General features: G+C 57.2%; 1 protein-coding gene across 3 annotated transcripts in view; it reads right to left on the bottom strand.

Annotated features, from left to right (window-relative positions):
* Positions 1-15,017, bottom strand: part of ME2 (malic enzyme 2) — an 87,119-nt gene that overhangs the window by 14,760 nt on the left and 57,342 nt on the right. For all 3 annotated transcript variants that reach the window (XM_075343242.1, XM_075343257.1, XM_075343250.1), the window contains 2 exons: positions 3,222-3,319; positions 1,390-1,503 (listed from right to left, as the gene is read on the bottom strand). In XM_075343242.1, coding sequence (XP_075199357.1) covers positions 1,390-1,503; positions 3,222-3,319 — 212 coding nt within the window. The remainder of the gene's footprint in view (positions 1-1,389; positions 1,504-3,221; positions 3,320-15,017) is intronic.

Here is a 15,017-nt window from a genome sequence, read left to right as displayed (position 1 = left end):
ATGTACAAAAATATAACTATTATAATACTGCCCCCTATGTACAAGAATATAACTACTATAATACCGCCCCTATGTACAAAAATATAACTACTATAATACTGCTCCTATGTACAAGAATATAACTACTATAATACTGCGCCTCTGTACAAGAATATAACTACTATAATACTGCTCCTATGTACAAGAATATAACTACTATAATACTGCGCATCTGTACAAGAATATAACTACTATAATACTGCTCCTATGTACAAGAATATAACTACTATAATACTGCGCCTCTGTACAAGAATATAACTACTATAATACTGCTCCCTATATACAAGAATATAACCACTATAATACTGCTCCTATGTACAAGAATATAACTACTATAGTATTACCTCCTATGTACAAGAATATAACTAATATAATACTGCCCCCTATGTACAAGAATAAAACTACTAGAATACTGCTCCCTTTGTACAAGAATATAACTACTATAATACCGCCCCTATGTACAAGAATATAACTACTATAATACTGCCCCCTATGTACAAGAATATAACTACTATAATACTGCTCCTATGTACAAGAATATTACTATAATACTGCTCCTATGTACAAGAATATAACTACTATAATATTGCCCCTATGTACAAGAATATAACTACTATAATACTGCCCCTATGTACAAGAATATAACTACTATAATACTGCCCCCTATGTACAAGAATATAACTACTATAATACCGCCCCTATGTACAAGAATATAACTACTATAATACTGCCCCTATGTACAAGAATATAACTACTATAATACTGCCCCCTATGTACAAGAATATAACTACTATAATACCGCCCCTATGTACAAGAATATAACTACTATAATACTGCCCCTATGTACAAGAATATAACTACTATAATACTGCCCCTATGTACAAGAATATAACTACTATAATACTGCCCCCTATGTACAAGAATATAACTACTATAATACTGCCCCTATGTACAAGAATATAACTACTATAATACTGCCCCCTATGTACAAGAATATAACTATAATACCGCCCCTATGTACAAGAATATAACTACTATAATACTGCCCCTATGTACAAGAATATAACTACTATAATACTGCTCCTATGTAAAAGAATATAACTACTGTAATACTGCGCCTCTGTACAAGAATATAACTACTATAACACTGCTCCTATGTACAAGCATATAACTACTATAATACTGCCCCCTATGTACAAGAATATAACTACTATAATACTGCCCCCTATGTAGAAGAATATAACTACTATAATACTGCCCCTATGTACAAGGATATAACTACTATAATACTGTGGAGGATTTTGTAGCCTGGACACATAGGAAGCAGGCCGCCTCTATACTGTCACTTACTTGCACTAATAATCCAAACTTGTCAAACATCCAGATCTTGTCTCGTGCGGTGTCTGCGGAGATGCCGTTCTCCATCATTGCCATGACTATGAGGTTGGCGATGCCCAGAGCTGCCTGAGGATAGGAAAAGTTGATTAGCCATGAAACCAAACATTGCACAACTAATTTTTCAAGTCTAACTTTTGAGCAAACGTTACAGGTCATATTGGTGTGAGCAGTGAGGAGGTGTCCATAACCCTTCTTGCGAAGAAACCATCAGTTCTTCTTAAAATCAATAGCCGGTAGGTGACATCGCTGCCTAAGGGGATGCTGGAGGTTCAGCTTGGCCCCCGGCAGCTCACTCCCTCTGCCTTACTCTTCCTGGGAGGTAATAATCATAAATGAGGTCCCTGTTACTTCTGCAGTGGCTATAGCTAACCAGAATGATCTTACTGTGAGGTGATACTCATAATGAGGCCCCAATTACTACTGCAGTGGCTATAGAACAATCTTACTGTGAGGCAATGCTCATAAATGAGGCCTCAGTTATTTCTGATGTCGCTATAGGCAACCAGAACGTTCTTACTGTGAGGTAATTGCGACCCCAATTACTTCTGCAGTGGCTATAGGCAACCATAATCTTACTGTGAGGTAATGCTCATAAATAAGGCCCTAGTGACTTCTGCATTGGCTATAGGCAACCAGAATGTTCTTACTGTGAGGTAATTGAAACCCCAGTTACTTCTGCAGTGGCTATATGCAACCAGAATGATCTTACAGTGAGGCAAGTGAGAACCCAGTAACTTCAGCAGTGGCTATAGGCAACCAGAACAATCTTACTTTGAAGCAATTTTCATAAACAAGGCCCCAGTTACTTTTGTAGTGGCTATAGGCAACTAGAACGATCTTGCTGGGAGGTAATACTCATAATGAGGCCCCAGATACTTCTGCAGTGGCTAGAGGCAACTAGAATGATCTTACTGTGAGGCGATTCTCAAAAATGAGCCCCCAGTTACTTTTGTAGTGGCTACCAGAACGATCTTGCTGGGAGGCAATACTAATAAATGAGGCCCCAGTTAGTTCTGCAGTGCCTATAGGGAACCAGAACGATCTTACTGTTAGGCAATGCTATAAATGAAGTCCTAGTAACTTCTGTAGTGGCTATAGGCAACGAGAATGATCTTACTGTGAGGCAATTTTCATAAATGAGGAGCCAGTTACTTCTGCAGTGGCTAGAGGCAACCAAAACAATCTTACTGTGAGGTAATGCTCATAAATGAGGCCCTAGTGACTTCTGCATTGGCTATAGGCAACCAGAACGTTCTGTGAGGTAATTAAGACCCCCGCTACTTCTGCAGTGGCTATAGGCAACCAGAATTATCTTAATGTGAGGTAATACTTATAAATGAGGCCCCAGTTACTTCTGCAGTGGCTATAGGCGATCTTCCTGTGAGGTAAAACTCATAAATGAGGCCCCAGTTATTCCTGCAGTGGCTATAGGCAACCAGAATGATCTTACAATGAGGCAATTGAGAACCCAGTAACTTCAGCAGTGGCTATAGGCAATCAAAATGATCTTCCTGTGAGGGAATACTCATAAATGAGGCCCCAGTTACTTCTGCAGTGGCTATCCTTTTCTTTAAAAGAACACCTCCCCATTCCAGCAGGGTATTTCACTGCCCCGTTCTTTGGAAAGGTGGGGGTCCCAGTAATCGGACCCTCACTGACCAGAAAGCCATCACCTATCCAGTGCATGGGTAATAACATTTAGTGTTAATGATCTCTATGAAGGCGCAAGGATAATATTCTGAATACTAGTTAGACTGGGCAAAAAGCATGGCACCGTTACAAACCTCTCCTGCTCCAAGGAAGAGAACTCTCTGCTCTGTGATTGGTTTCCCGAGCACCTCCTGCGTGGCCAGGAGTCCGGCCAGCGCCACAGAGGCCGTGCCTGTAGTGACAACGCAGCATTGGTAAAACAGGAGAGATCAGAAGATTAGCACACACTGACAATGTATATATAAAATATGGGTCTCTGAATAGTATTACCTGCAGAATGAGTTAACTGAGAATCTGTCAGTGAGCTCATTATGATGGCCCATTTGTGCTTTGGGGGCGAACTATGTGAAATCTCTGCTTGTGAAAAAAAACTGGGCTTTAATGCAGATTTGTTTTCTGGATTTGTGTTCTTTTGCCTCCTACCCTCCAAGAAGCTGCCAATGATAGGTCGGCAGTGGCTCAGACTGCTGGATCAACTGCTGACTTGTGATCAACAACATCTGGAAAGAAGGGGTTAAAGCGCACGCTCCCTGAGAAAACGCCGAAAAAAACCAGCCAGTTTGACTGCGAGCAGAGATTTCACATAAAAAAAAAAACATCCCAAAAAAAACCCCCAAAAAACCCCAAAACACAGATAATCAATAACAAAGAAAAATAAACAAGAGGCGTTTTAGAAGTAGTTTTTCCATCTTGTGGATATATTCATAATTTTTACCTACTGTGAGGTAAATCCGGAGATATGACGATAAATCATGATATTCAAGTTATGTCAGGAAGCCCTCTCCTGGTGTCACCCCCCCTTTCCTTCACACAACTTGTTTAGCAACCCATCCCATGGCCATCTCCTGTGATATGGAAATTAGGTGATGTGGGAACAAAGGACACAGGATGACTCCCTGCCGTCACCCTGTAACAAGAGTTGTATCTCATTATAAGGCTCTGGAACTAGCCAGCGCGGGGGATTTCTGAGTGACCCCCCCGGTGGTTTGTGACATATTGGTGGCAAGCGGTGGGATCGAGATAATAGTGTGTGTGAGTGTGAGACCCATACTCCCAGACACTAAAGACTGCCTGCAGCAGCTGTGGCTGCTGGGGTCTTCAGACTAGCTCAACACTAGAGTGTCAGAGTGCAGATACTGTAAGGTGTGTGGAGGCATCAGGTGTCAGTTCTGTGTCAGTGACCAAAAGTCTGCAAGAATGGCTGATGGCACCAGGAGCAGAGCTATGCAACTGGCCAATGCTAAGGCAGGAGCCGAAGAGAGGGAGGACGGTGCTGTGGACAGTAATGAGGAGGTTGCCCACGAGTCCTCCAGGAGCTCGACGCCAGAAAACAGCTCTGCAGAGGACATTGCACAACCTGGCACTGCTGGACAAGATGAGGAGCAGCTCACCCAAGGGTCCTCAACGAGCCAGATGCCAGCCCTCCGCTCTGCAATGGACAGTGAATCACCAGGCTCCGCAGCGGGCCGCAGATCACCACGTGCCATTCCACCGAGCCTGGGAGGCTCGGATAGCCTTCTTCAAATGGCTATGGCCCTTCTCCAGGCTGGAGACCAGAAGGGCTACAAGGAACTCCTGGCAGAGCGCAGGGCAGAGCGGCAGGCAGCGCGTGATGCTGAGGCTGCGGAGCGGCAAGCAGCGCGTGAAGAGCGCCAGGCAGAGCGTGAGGCTGCGGAGCGACAGGCAGACCGTGACTACCAGCTGCATCTAGCCAAGCTCCAGCCCTCATCAGCCACACGTGACCTTCAAGACACCAAACTTCCAAAGGTCCGTGTTGAGGACTTCCCAGTGCTGGAGAAGGATGGAGACTTGGACTCTTTCTTGACTGCTTTTGAACGGACTTGCTTGCAGCACCATCTGGACAAGGACCAGTGGGCCAAATACCTGACCCCCCGTTTAAGGGGTAAGGCCCTGGAAATCCTTGGGGACTTGCCTGCTGAGGCAGATCAGGGCTACGACACCATCAAGCGGGCCCTGATCCAACAGTACAACCTCACTCCGGAGTCCTACCGCAAGAAGTTCCGGACCCTGCAGAAGGGACCAAAGGACTCCTGGGCTGACCACCGGCGGGCACTTGCCCGAGCTGCCGACCACTGGACCCAAGGCCTGCAGCTTTCCACCGGACCAGAGATCCTGGACTTGGTCATCACGGAGCAACTCTTGTGGAACTGCCCTGAGGATCTCCGCCAGTTCATCCGAGACCAGAAGCCAAAGGGGTCCACGGCTACAGCTGCCCTGGCCGATGACTACACCAACAATCGGGCTCCTGAAGCCAGGAGAGCAGCCACCAGCAGCACCTGGAGAGGGGGTAAGATGAACTCTGCGACTGCCCCACCTGCCCCTAGACTGCAGGGGGTGTCCCCCTCAACTCCCCTCTCCAGGCCCGTGGCAGAACCAAGACGGTGCCACCAGTGCAACCTACCTGGACACTTCAAGGCCATGTGCCCTCAGCGTCCCAAGGCCCCGGCTCCGTCCCCGTCCCAAGGGCCGCCCAAGGTGTATTGTGTGGGTGGGGGTGGTGGTAGGTCCCTGGACAGCTTCCAACCTGTCACCGTCGGCCGGTCTGTGACCATGGGACTGCGAGACAGCGCCTCGGAGGTGACTCTGGTGCGGCCTGAGATGGTGTCCCCCCAAGACTTGATCCCTGGAAAAACCCTCGCTGTCTCCGGGATTGGAGGCATTGACCCGGCGCTGCCTGTTGCTGACATTTATGTGGACTGGGGCGCAGGGCGAGGGGTGAGGGAGGTGGGGGTAACTGATCGGATCCCCGCAAACGTGCTACTTGGGACAGATTTGGGGCAGATAACCTCCCAGTTTGGGCCCCAACCAAGGGCTGAACCTTCAGCCAGTACTGACATGCCTCCGGACAATGTTAATGTGTTATCTATGAATGATGTAAGGGAGGAGGGAGTGAACTCTGATATTTCTGCTTGCATAGACACCATAGACACACACACAGCTGCCGCTGTGACAGGGGAGGGGGTCAGAGAAAGGTGTGACAATGCCTCTACAAGTAATCAGCCTGTGAGCTGGGATCTGTTGCCCTCTGCAGGGATAAGCAGAGAGCAGGGTGCTGCAGGGGGAGGACCAGTGTGTGGGGTGGGGGCTACCACAGCAAATGTGGGGTCCCCAGAGATTTCACAGCGGGGTTCTGTTGCTGCAGGAGGGGAACAGGCAGGTGAGATTGGGGCCAATCCAGGAGCGGAAGTGCTCCCAGGTAAGATCTCGGTGCATGGTTCCCCCACAACCGGGGTGTCAGGAAGCCAGGTAGGTCTGCCTGAACCGGCGACTTGGTCAGGAACGGAGGAGGAGCAGGCACGACCCACGGTCGCAGCGGCTGTGGCCGCTGTCACCCGCAGTGGGAGTGCTGGAAGCCAAGGGGCCTCCCGGAGGTCCGATAGCTCTTCCCCTTCTGACCAAGTGGCAGCCGAGTCAGGTGGAGGCCAGGACACAGGTCCCGGGGTACTGACCGAAGATGTGACAGTCTCGTCGATTCTGGCCACATCTAGTCAGGGGTTTCAGGCAGCGTTAGAAGCTGACGACAGCCTGAAAGCTCTTAAGGAGCAGGCGGCACAGCCTCCCTCGGACTCGGACCCGGAGCGAGTGGTCTGGGACCAAGGACGGCTGTACCGGGCCACGGTCCAGCAGGGTTCACCGGAGGCGTGGCCCAGGGACCGACAGTTGGTGGTACCCTATCCGTTCCGGACGGAGTTGTTGCGGATCGCACATGAGATTCCGATGGCCGGACACCTAGGGATCGCTAAGACCAAGGCCAGGTTAAACCAGCATTTCTACTGGCCAAAAATGGGGGCCGATGTGGCTGCCTACTGCCGTTCGTGTGAAACCTGTCAGAGAGTGGGGAAGGCGGGGCCACACCCCAAAGCCCCACTGGTATCTCTGCCAATCATCGATGAGCCTTTCAGGAGGGTGGCTGTGGATCTGGTCGGCCCGCTGGCCATCCCCAGCAGCTCCGGGAAACGCTTCATACTGACGGTAGTGGACTATGCCACCCGGTACCCGGAAGCAGTGGCCTTGTCGTCCATTCGGGCTGACAAGGTGGCCACCACATTGCTGGAGATTTTCTCCCGAGTGGGTTTTCCCTAGGAAATGCTCACTGACCGGGGGACCCAATTCATGTCCCAGCTGATGGAGGCCCTCTGTAAGCAAGTCCAGGTGCGACATCTGGTGGCCAGCCCGTACCATCCACAGACTAATGGCCTGTGCGAGCGGTTCAATGGCACCTTAAAGCAGATGCTTAAGATGTTGGTCGACTCCCATGGGCGTGACTGGGAGCGGTATCTCCCACACCTGTTATTTGCTTACCGGGAGGTTCCACAGGCCTCAACAGGATTCTCACCGTTTGAGCTCCTGTACGGGCGACGTGTGCGGGGCCCCCTGGCTCTGGTGAAAGAGGCTTGGGAAGGGGATTTGGCCACCCCTGGAGTGTCGGTTATCGAGTATGTCATGCGCTTCCGGGACAAAATGCAGGCCTTGACGCAACTGGTACACGACAATATGGCTCAAGCCCAGGCCGATCAGAAGCGTTGGTACGACCAGAACGCTTGTGAGAGGACCTACCAAGTGGGTCAAAAGGTGTGGGTACTGGTCCCCGTACCACAGGACAAGCTTCAGGCAGCCTGGGAAGGCCCATACCTCGTGTACCAGCAGCTCAACCCTGTGACGTACCTGGTCACCCTGGACCCTGCCCGTGGAAGGCGGAAGCCCTTCCATGTGAACATGATGAAGGCACATCATGAGCGGGAGGCATGTGCGCTCCCCGTGTGCAACCTGCCCGAGGAGGGAGAAGCGGAAACCCTCTTGGATATGCTAGCCCAGGTTAGGGCAGGCGGATCCATTGAGGATGTGGAGGTTGGCCACCAGCTCTTGGAGGACCAACGGTCCCAGCTGTGGGCCACCCTACACCCCTTCCGGGGGTTGTTTACCAACCAGCCCGGAAGGACTGACTTGGCTGTCCATCACGTGGACACTGGGGATCATCCCCCGATCCGGCGTTCAGCATATCGGGTCTCCCTGGAGGTGCAGCAACACATGCGCCAGGAGATTGACGAGATGCTGAAGCTGGGGGTGATCCAGGCATCCAACAGCGCTTGGGCCTCGCCTGTAGTCCTCGTCCCTAAGAAGGACCGAACCACTCGGTTCTGCGTGGACTACAGGGGGCTCAATGCTGTCACGGTCGCCGATGCGTACCCAATGCCACGCATCGATGACCTGCTCGATCAGTTGGCCGGGGCTCAGTACCTGACCATCATGGACCTGAGCTGGGGATATTGGCAGATCCCCCTGACTCGCAAGGCCAGGGAACGCTCTGCCTTTATTACCCCATTTGGACTGTACGAGTCCACGGTGATGCCATTCGGGATGAGGAATGCCCCTGCCACTTTCCAGCGGATGGTCAACACCCTGCTCAAGGGACTTGAAGGGTACGCGGCCGCGTACCTGGATGACATTGCCGTCTTCAGTCCCACCTGGGAAGATCACCTAGAGCATCTAGCACAGGTGCTCAGGCGGGTCCACCGGGCAGGTTTGACCATCAAGCCGGGCAAGTGTCAGCTGGCCATGAGCGAGGTCCAGTACCTCGGTCACCGGGTAGGCGGGGGAACACTGAAGCCCGAGCCTGAGAAAGTGGAGGCCCATCGCATCCTGGCCCACCCCCAGGACCAAGAAGCAGGTGATGTCCTTCTTGGGGACCGCTGGGTACTATAGGAGGTTTGTTCCATGCTATAGTAGCCTGGCAAAGCCCCTGACGGACCTCACCAAGAAGAAGCTGCCCTCTGCAGTCGATTGGACAATGGACTGCGAGACAGCCTTCCGGGCCCTAAAGGACGCCCTGTCCAGCCCGCCCGTGCTACAGGCAGCCGACTTCACGCGGCCGTTTGTAGTACAGACCGACGCCAGTGACTTCGGCCTCGGTGCGGTGCTCAGCCAGGTGGACTCTGCGAGCCAAGAGCACCCAGTCTTGTACCTGAGCAGGAAGCTGTTACCGAGGGAAGTGGCCTATTCCACAATGGAGAAGGAGTGCCTGGCCATAGTGTGGGCCCTGCAGCGTCTGCAACCCTATCTATACGGGCGCCACTTCATCGTGGAGACGGACCACAACCCCCTCAGCTGGTTGCACACCGTCTCTGGGACGAATGGGCGACTGTTGCGATGGAGCCTTGCGCTCCAGCAATACAACTTCACCATTCGCCACAAAAGGGGCCGTGACCACGGTAACGCAGACGGGCTGTCCCGACAAGGAGAGGTCGCGGACGGGCGCACGGGGGAACACCGGAGTGTGCTGCCCCCTAGCGCCCTCAAAAGGGGGGAGGTGTGAGGTAAATCCGGAGATATGACGATAAATCATGATATTCAAGTTATGTCAGGAAGCCCTCTCCTGGTGTCACCCCCCCTTTCCTTCACACAACTTGTTTAGCAACCCATCCCATGGCCATCTCCTGTGATATGGAAATTAGGTGATGTGGGAACAAAGGACACAGGATGACTCCCTGCCGTCACCCTGTAACAAGAGTTGTATCTCATTATAAGGCTCTGGAACTAGCCAGCGCGGGGGATTTCTGAGTGACCCCCCCGGTGGTTTGTGACACCTACTATCAGAATAAAATTAATAGTGAAGGGGACAGAATAACAACCAAAAAATACTGTAACTTATACAACCATGAGTATGAAACAAAATGTGCCTAGGTGGGAAAACTGTCTGCTGTTCAGCAATGCTTCTTAAGAAACAGAAGGGGGAGGGGGAGAGAAAGGGGGGGGGAGAAAGGGGGGGGGGGAGAAAGGGGGGGGGAGAAAGGGGGGGGGGAGAGAAAGGGGGGGGAGAGAAAGGGGGGGGGGGAGAGAAAGGGGGGGGAGAGAAAGGGGGGGGGGAGAGAAAGGGGGAGGGGGGGAGGAGGAAGAGGGGGAGGAGGAGGAGAAAGGGGGGGAGGAGGAGAAGGGGGGGAGGAGGAGAAGGGGGGGAGGAGGAGGAGAAGGGGGGGAGGAGGAGGAGAAGGGGGGGAGGAGGAGGAGAAGGGGGGGGAGGAGGAGGAGAAGGGGGGGAGGAGGAGGAGAAGGGGGGGAGGAGGAGGAGGAGAAGAAGGGGGGGAGGTGGAGGAGGAGAAGGGGGAGAGGAGGAGGAGGAGAAGGGGGGGAGAAGGAGAAGGGGGGGAGAAGGAGAAGGGGGGGGGGAGAAGGAGAAGGGGGGGGGAGAAGGAGAAGGGGGGGGGAGAAGGAGAAGGGGGGGAGAAGGAGAAGAGGGGGAGAAGGAGAAGGGGGGGAGAAGGAGAAGGGGGGGAGAAGGAGAAGGGGGGGGAGAAGGAGAAGGGGGGGGAGAAGGAGAAGGGGGGGGAGAAGGAGAAGGGGGGGAGAAGAAGGAGAAGGGGGGGAGAAGAAGGAGAAGGGGGGGGAGAAGAAGGAGAAGGGGGGGGAGAAGGAGAAGGGGGGGGAGGAGAAGGGGGGGAGGGGGGGAGAAGGGGGAGAAGGGGGGGAGGGGGGGAGAAGGGGGGGAAGGGGGGGAGAAGGAGAAGGGGGGAGAAGGAGAAGGGGGGAGAAGGAGAAGGGGGGGAGAAGGAGAAGGGGGGGGAGAAGGAGAAGGGGGGGAGAAGGAGAAGGGGGGGAGAAGGAGAAGGGGGGGGAGAAGGAGAAGGGGGGGGGAGAAGGAGAAGGAGAAAGGGGGGAGAAGGAGAAGGGGGGGAGAGAAGGAGAAGGGGGGAGAGAAGGAGAAGGGGGGGAGAAGGAGAAGGGGGGGAGAGAAGGAGAAGGGGGGAGAGAAGGAGAAGGGGGGAGAGAAGGAGAAGGGGGGGAGAAGGAGAAGGGGGGGAGAAGGAGAAGGGGGGGGAGAAGGAGAAGGGGGGGGAGAAGGAGAAGGGGGAGAGAAGGAGAAGGGGGGAGAGAAGGAGAAGGGGGAGAGAAGGAGAAGGGGGGAGAGAAGGAGAAGGGGGGGAGAGAAGGAGAAGGGGGGGAGAAGGAGAAGGGGGGGAGAAGGAGAAGGGGGGGAGGAGGAGAAGGGGGGGAGGAGGAGAAGGGGGGGGGGAGGAGGAGAAGGGGGAGGGGAAGGAGAAGGGGGGGAGGAGGAGAAGGGGGAGGGGAAGGAGGAGAAGGGGGGGGGAGGAGGAGGAGGAGAAGGGGGGGAGGAGGAGAAGGGGGGGAGGAGGAGAAGGGGGGGAGGGGAAGGAGAAGGGGGGGGGAGGAGGAGAAGGGGGGGAGGAGGAGGAGAAGGGGGGGAGGAGGAGGAGAAGGGGGGGAGGAGGAGGAAGGGGGGGAGGAGGAGGAGAAGGGGGGGAGGAGGAGGAGAAGGGGGGGAGGAGGAGGAGAAGGGGGGGAGGAGGAGGAGAAGGGGGGGAGGAGGAGGAGGAGGAGAAGGGGGGGAGGAGGAGGAGAAGGGGGGGAGGAGGAGGAGGAGAAGGGGGGGAGGAGGAGGAGGAGAAGGGGGGGAGGAGGAGGAGGAGAAGGGGGGGAGGAGGAGAAGGGGGGGAGGAGGAGAAGGGGGGGAGGAGGAGAAGGGGGGGAGGAGGAGGAGAAGGGAGGGAGGAGTAGGAGAGGGGGGGGAGGAGAAGGGGGGGAGGAGAGGGGGGGAGAAGGGGGGGAGAAGGAGAAGGAGGAGGAGGAGAAGGGGTGAGGAGGAGGAGAAGAAGGGGTGAGGAGGAGGAGGAGAAGGGTGAGGAGGAGGAGAAGAAGGGGTGAGGAGGAGGAGGAGAAGAGGGAAGGAGAGGAGAAGGGGTGAGGAGGAGGAGGAGAAGGGGGGGGGAAGAGGAGGAGAAGGGGGGGGAGAGGAGGAGAAGGGGGGGGAAGAGGAGGAGAAGGGGGGGGAAGAGGAGAAGGGGGGGGGAAGAGGAGGAGAAGGGGGGGGGAGAGGAGGAGAAGGGGGGGGAAGGAGGAGGAGAAGGGGGGGAAGAGGAGGAGAAGGGGGGGGGAAGAGGAGGAGAAGGTGGGGAGGAGGAGGAGAATGTGGGGAGGAGGAGGAGGAGAGGGGGGGAGGAGGGGGGAGGAGGAGAGGGGAGGTGTAGGAGGGGGAGGAGTAGGAGAGGGGGGGAGGAGGAGAGGGGGGAGGAGGAGAAGGGGGGAGGAGGAGGGGGGAGGAGGAGAAGGGGGGAGGAGGAGGAGGGGGGAGGAGGAGGGGGAGGAGGAGGGGAGGAGGAGGGGAGGAGAGAGGGGGGAGGAGGAGAAGGGGGAGGAGGGAGGGGGGAGGAGGAAGGGGGGGAGGAGGAGGAGAGGGGGTGGGAGGAGGGGGGGGAGGAGTAGGGGGGGGAGGAGAAGGGGGGGAGGAGGAGAAGGGGGGGGAGGAGGAGAGGGGGGGGGGAGAGGGGGAGGTGGAGGGGGGGAGGTGGAGAAGGGGGGGAGGTTGGGGGTGGAGAAGGGGGGGAGGGGGGGGAGGGGGTGAGGAGGAGAGGGGGGGGGAGGAGGGGAGAAGGGGGGGGGGGGGAGAAGGGGGGGGGAGGAGGAGAAGGGGGGGGAGGAGGAGAAGGGGGGGAGGAGGAGAGGGGGGGAGGAGAAGGGGGGGAGGGAGGAGAAGGGGGGGAGGAGGAGAAGGGGGGGAGGAGGAGAAGGGGGTGGGAGGAGGAGAAGGGGGGGAGGAGGAGAAGGGGGGGGAGGAGGAGAAGGGGGGGAGGAGAGGGGAGGAGAAGGGGGGGGAGGGGAGGGGGAGGAGAAGGGGGGGAGGAGGAGAAGGGGGAGGAGAGGGGGGGAAGGAGAGGGGGGAGGAGAAGGGGGGGGGAGGAGGAAGGGGGGGAGAGGAGAAGGGGGGGAGGAGGAGAAGGGGGAGGAGGAGGGGAGGAGGGAGGGGGAGGAGAAGGGGGAGGAGGAGGAGAAGGGGGAGGGGAAGGAGGAGAAGGGGGGGAGGAGGAGGGGGGAGAAGGGGGGGAGAGGAGGGGGGGAGGAGGAGAAGGGGGGGGAGGAGGAGAAGGGGGGGGGAGGAGGAGGAGAAGGGGGGGGGAGGAGAAGGGGGGAGGAGGAGAAGGGGGGGGGAGAGGAGGAGAAGGGGGGAGAAGGAGAAGGGGGGGAGAAGGAGAGGGGGGGAGAGGAGAAGGGGGGGGAAGGAGAAGGGGGGGAGGAGGAGAAGGGGGGGGGAGGAGAGGGGGGGAGGAGGAGAAGGGGGGGAAGAGGAGAAGGGGGGGAAGGAGGAGAAGGGGGGGGGAAGGAGGAGAAGGGGGGGGGAAGGAGGAGAAGGGGGGGGGGAAGGAGGAGAAGGGGGGGAAGGAGGAGAAGGGGGGGAAGGAGGAGAAGGGGGGGAAGGAGGAGAAGGGGGGGGAGGAGGAGAAGGGGGGGGGGGAGAGGAGGAGAAGGGGGGGGGGAGGAGGAGGAGAAGGGGGGGGGGAAGGAGGAGAAGGGGGGGGAGGAGGAAGGGGGAGAGGAGAGGGGGGGAGGAGGAGAAGGGGGGGGAGGAGGAGATGGGGGGGGAGGAGGAGAAGGGGGGGAGGGAGAAGGGGGGGAAGGAGGAGAAGGGGGGAGGAGAAGGAGGAGAAGGGGGGGAAGGAGGAGAAGGGGGGGGAGGAGAGGGGGAGGAGGAGAAGGGGGGGGAAGGAGGAGAAGGGGGGGGAAGGAGGAGAAGGGGGGGGAAGGAGGAGAAGGGGGGGAGGAGGAGGAAGGGGGGGAGGAGGAGAAGGGGGGGGGAAGGAGGAGAAGGGGGGGAGGAGGAGAAGGGGGGGGAGGAGGAGGAGAAGGGGGGGGGAAGAGAGGAGGAGAAGGGGGGGGAAGGAGGAGAAGGGGGGGGAGGAGGAGGAGAAGGGGGGGGAGAGGAGAAGGGGGGGGAGGAGGAGAAGGGGGGGAGGAGAGGGGGGGGGAGAGGAGAAGGGGGGAGGAGGGGAGGAGGGGGGGAGGAGGGAGGGGGGGGAGGAGGAGGGGGAGGAGGGGGGGGAGAGGAGAGGGGGGAGAGGAGGAGAAGGGGGGGGGAGGAAGGGGGGGAGAGGAGAAGGGGGGGGAGGAGAAGGGGGGAGGAGGGGGGAGAGAGGAGGGAGGGGGGAGGGAGGAGAAGGGGGGGAGAGAGGAGAAGGGGGAGGAGGAGAGGGGGGGAGGAGGAGAAGGGGGGGGAGGAGGAGAAGGGGGGGGAGAGGAGAAGGGGGGGAGAGGAGAAGGGGGGGAAGAGGAGAAGGGGGGGGAGGAGGAGGGGGGGAGGAGAAGGGGGGGAGAAGAGAGGGGGGAGAGAGAAGGGGGGGGAGAGGAGAAGGGGGGGAGAAGGAGAAGGGGGGGGAGAAGGAGAAGGGGGGGGAGAAGGAGAAGGGGGGGAGAGGAGAAGGGGGGGAAGGAGAAGGGGGGGGGAAGGAGAAGGGGGGGAGGAGAAGGGGGGAGAAGGAGAAGGGGAGGAGAAGGATAAGGGAGGGGGAGAAGGAGAAGGGGGGGAGGAAGGAAGGGGGGAGAAGGAGAAGGGGGGGGGAGAAGGAGAAGGGGGGGGAGGAGAAGGGGGGGGAGAAGAGGGGGGGGAGAAGGGGGGGAGGAGAAGGGGGGGAGAAGAAGGGGGGGAAGGAGAAGAGGGGGGAGGAGAAGAGGGGGGGGAGAAGAAGGGGGGAGAAGAAGGGGGGGAGAAGGAGAGGGGGGAGGAGAAGGGGGGAGAAGGAGAAGGGGGGGGAGAAGGAGAAGGGGGGGAGAAGGAGAAGGGGGGGAGAGGAGAAGGGGGGGAGAAGGAGAAGGGGGGGAGAAGGAGAAGAGGGGGAGAAGGAGAAGGGGGGAGAAGGAGAAGGGGGGGAGAAGGAGAAGGGGGGGAGAAGGAGAAGGGGGGGAGAAGAGAAGGGGGGGGAGAAGGAGAAGGGGGGGAGAAGGAGAGGGGGGGAGAAGGAGAAGGGGGGGGAAGGAGAAGGGGGGAGGAAGGAGAAGGGGGGGGAGAGAAGGGGGAGGAGAAGGGGGGGAGAAGGAGAAGGGGGGGAAGAGGAGGAGAAGGGGGG

The sequence above is a fragment of the Anomaloglossus baeobatrachus genome, chromosome 1, assembly GCF_048569485.1.
Source record: "Anomaloglossus baeobatrachus isolate aAnoBae1 chromosome 1, aAnoBae1.hap1, whole genome shotgun sequence".
In the NCBI taxonomy this organism is placed as follows: Eukaryota; Metazoa; Chordata; class Amphibia; order Anura; family Aromobatidae; genus Anomaloglossus; species Anomaloglossus baeobatrachus.
Note: the sequence above shows the minus strand (reverse complement) of the source record. Positions and strands in the feature narration are given on the sequence as shown.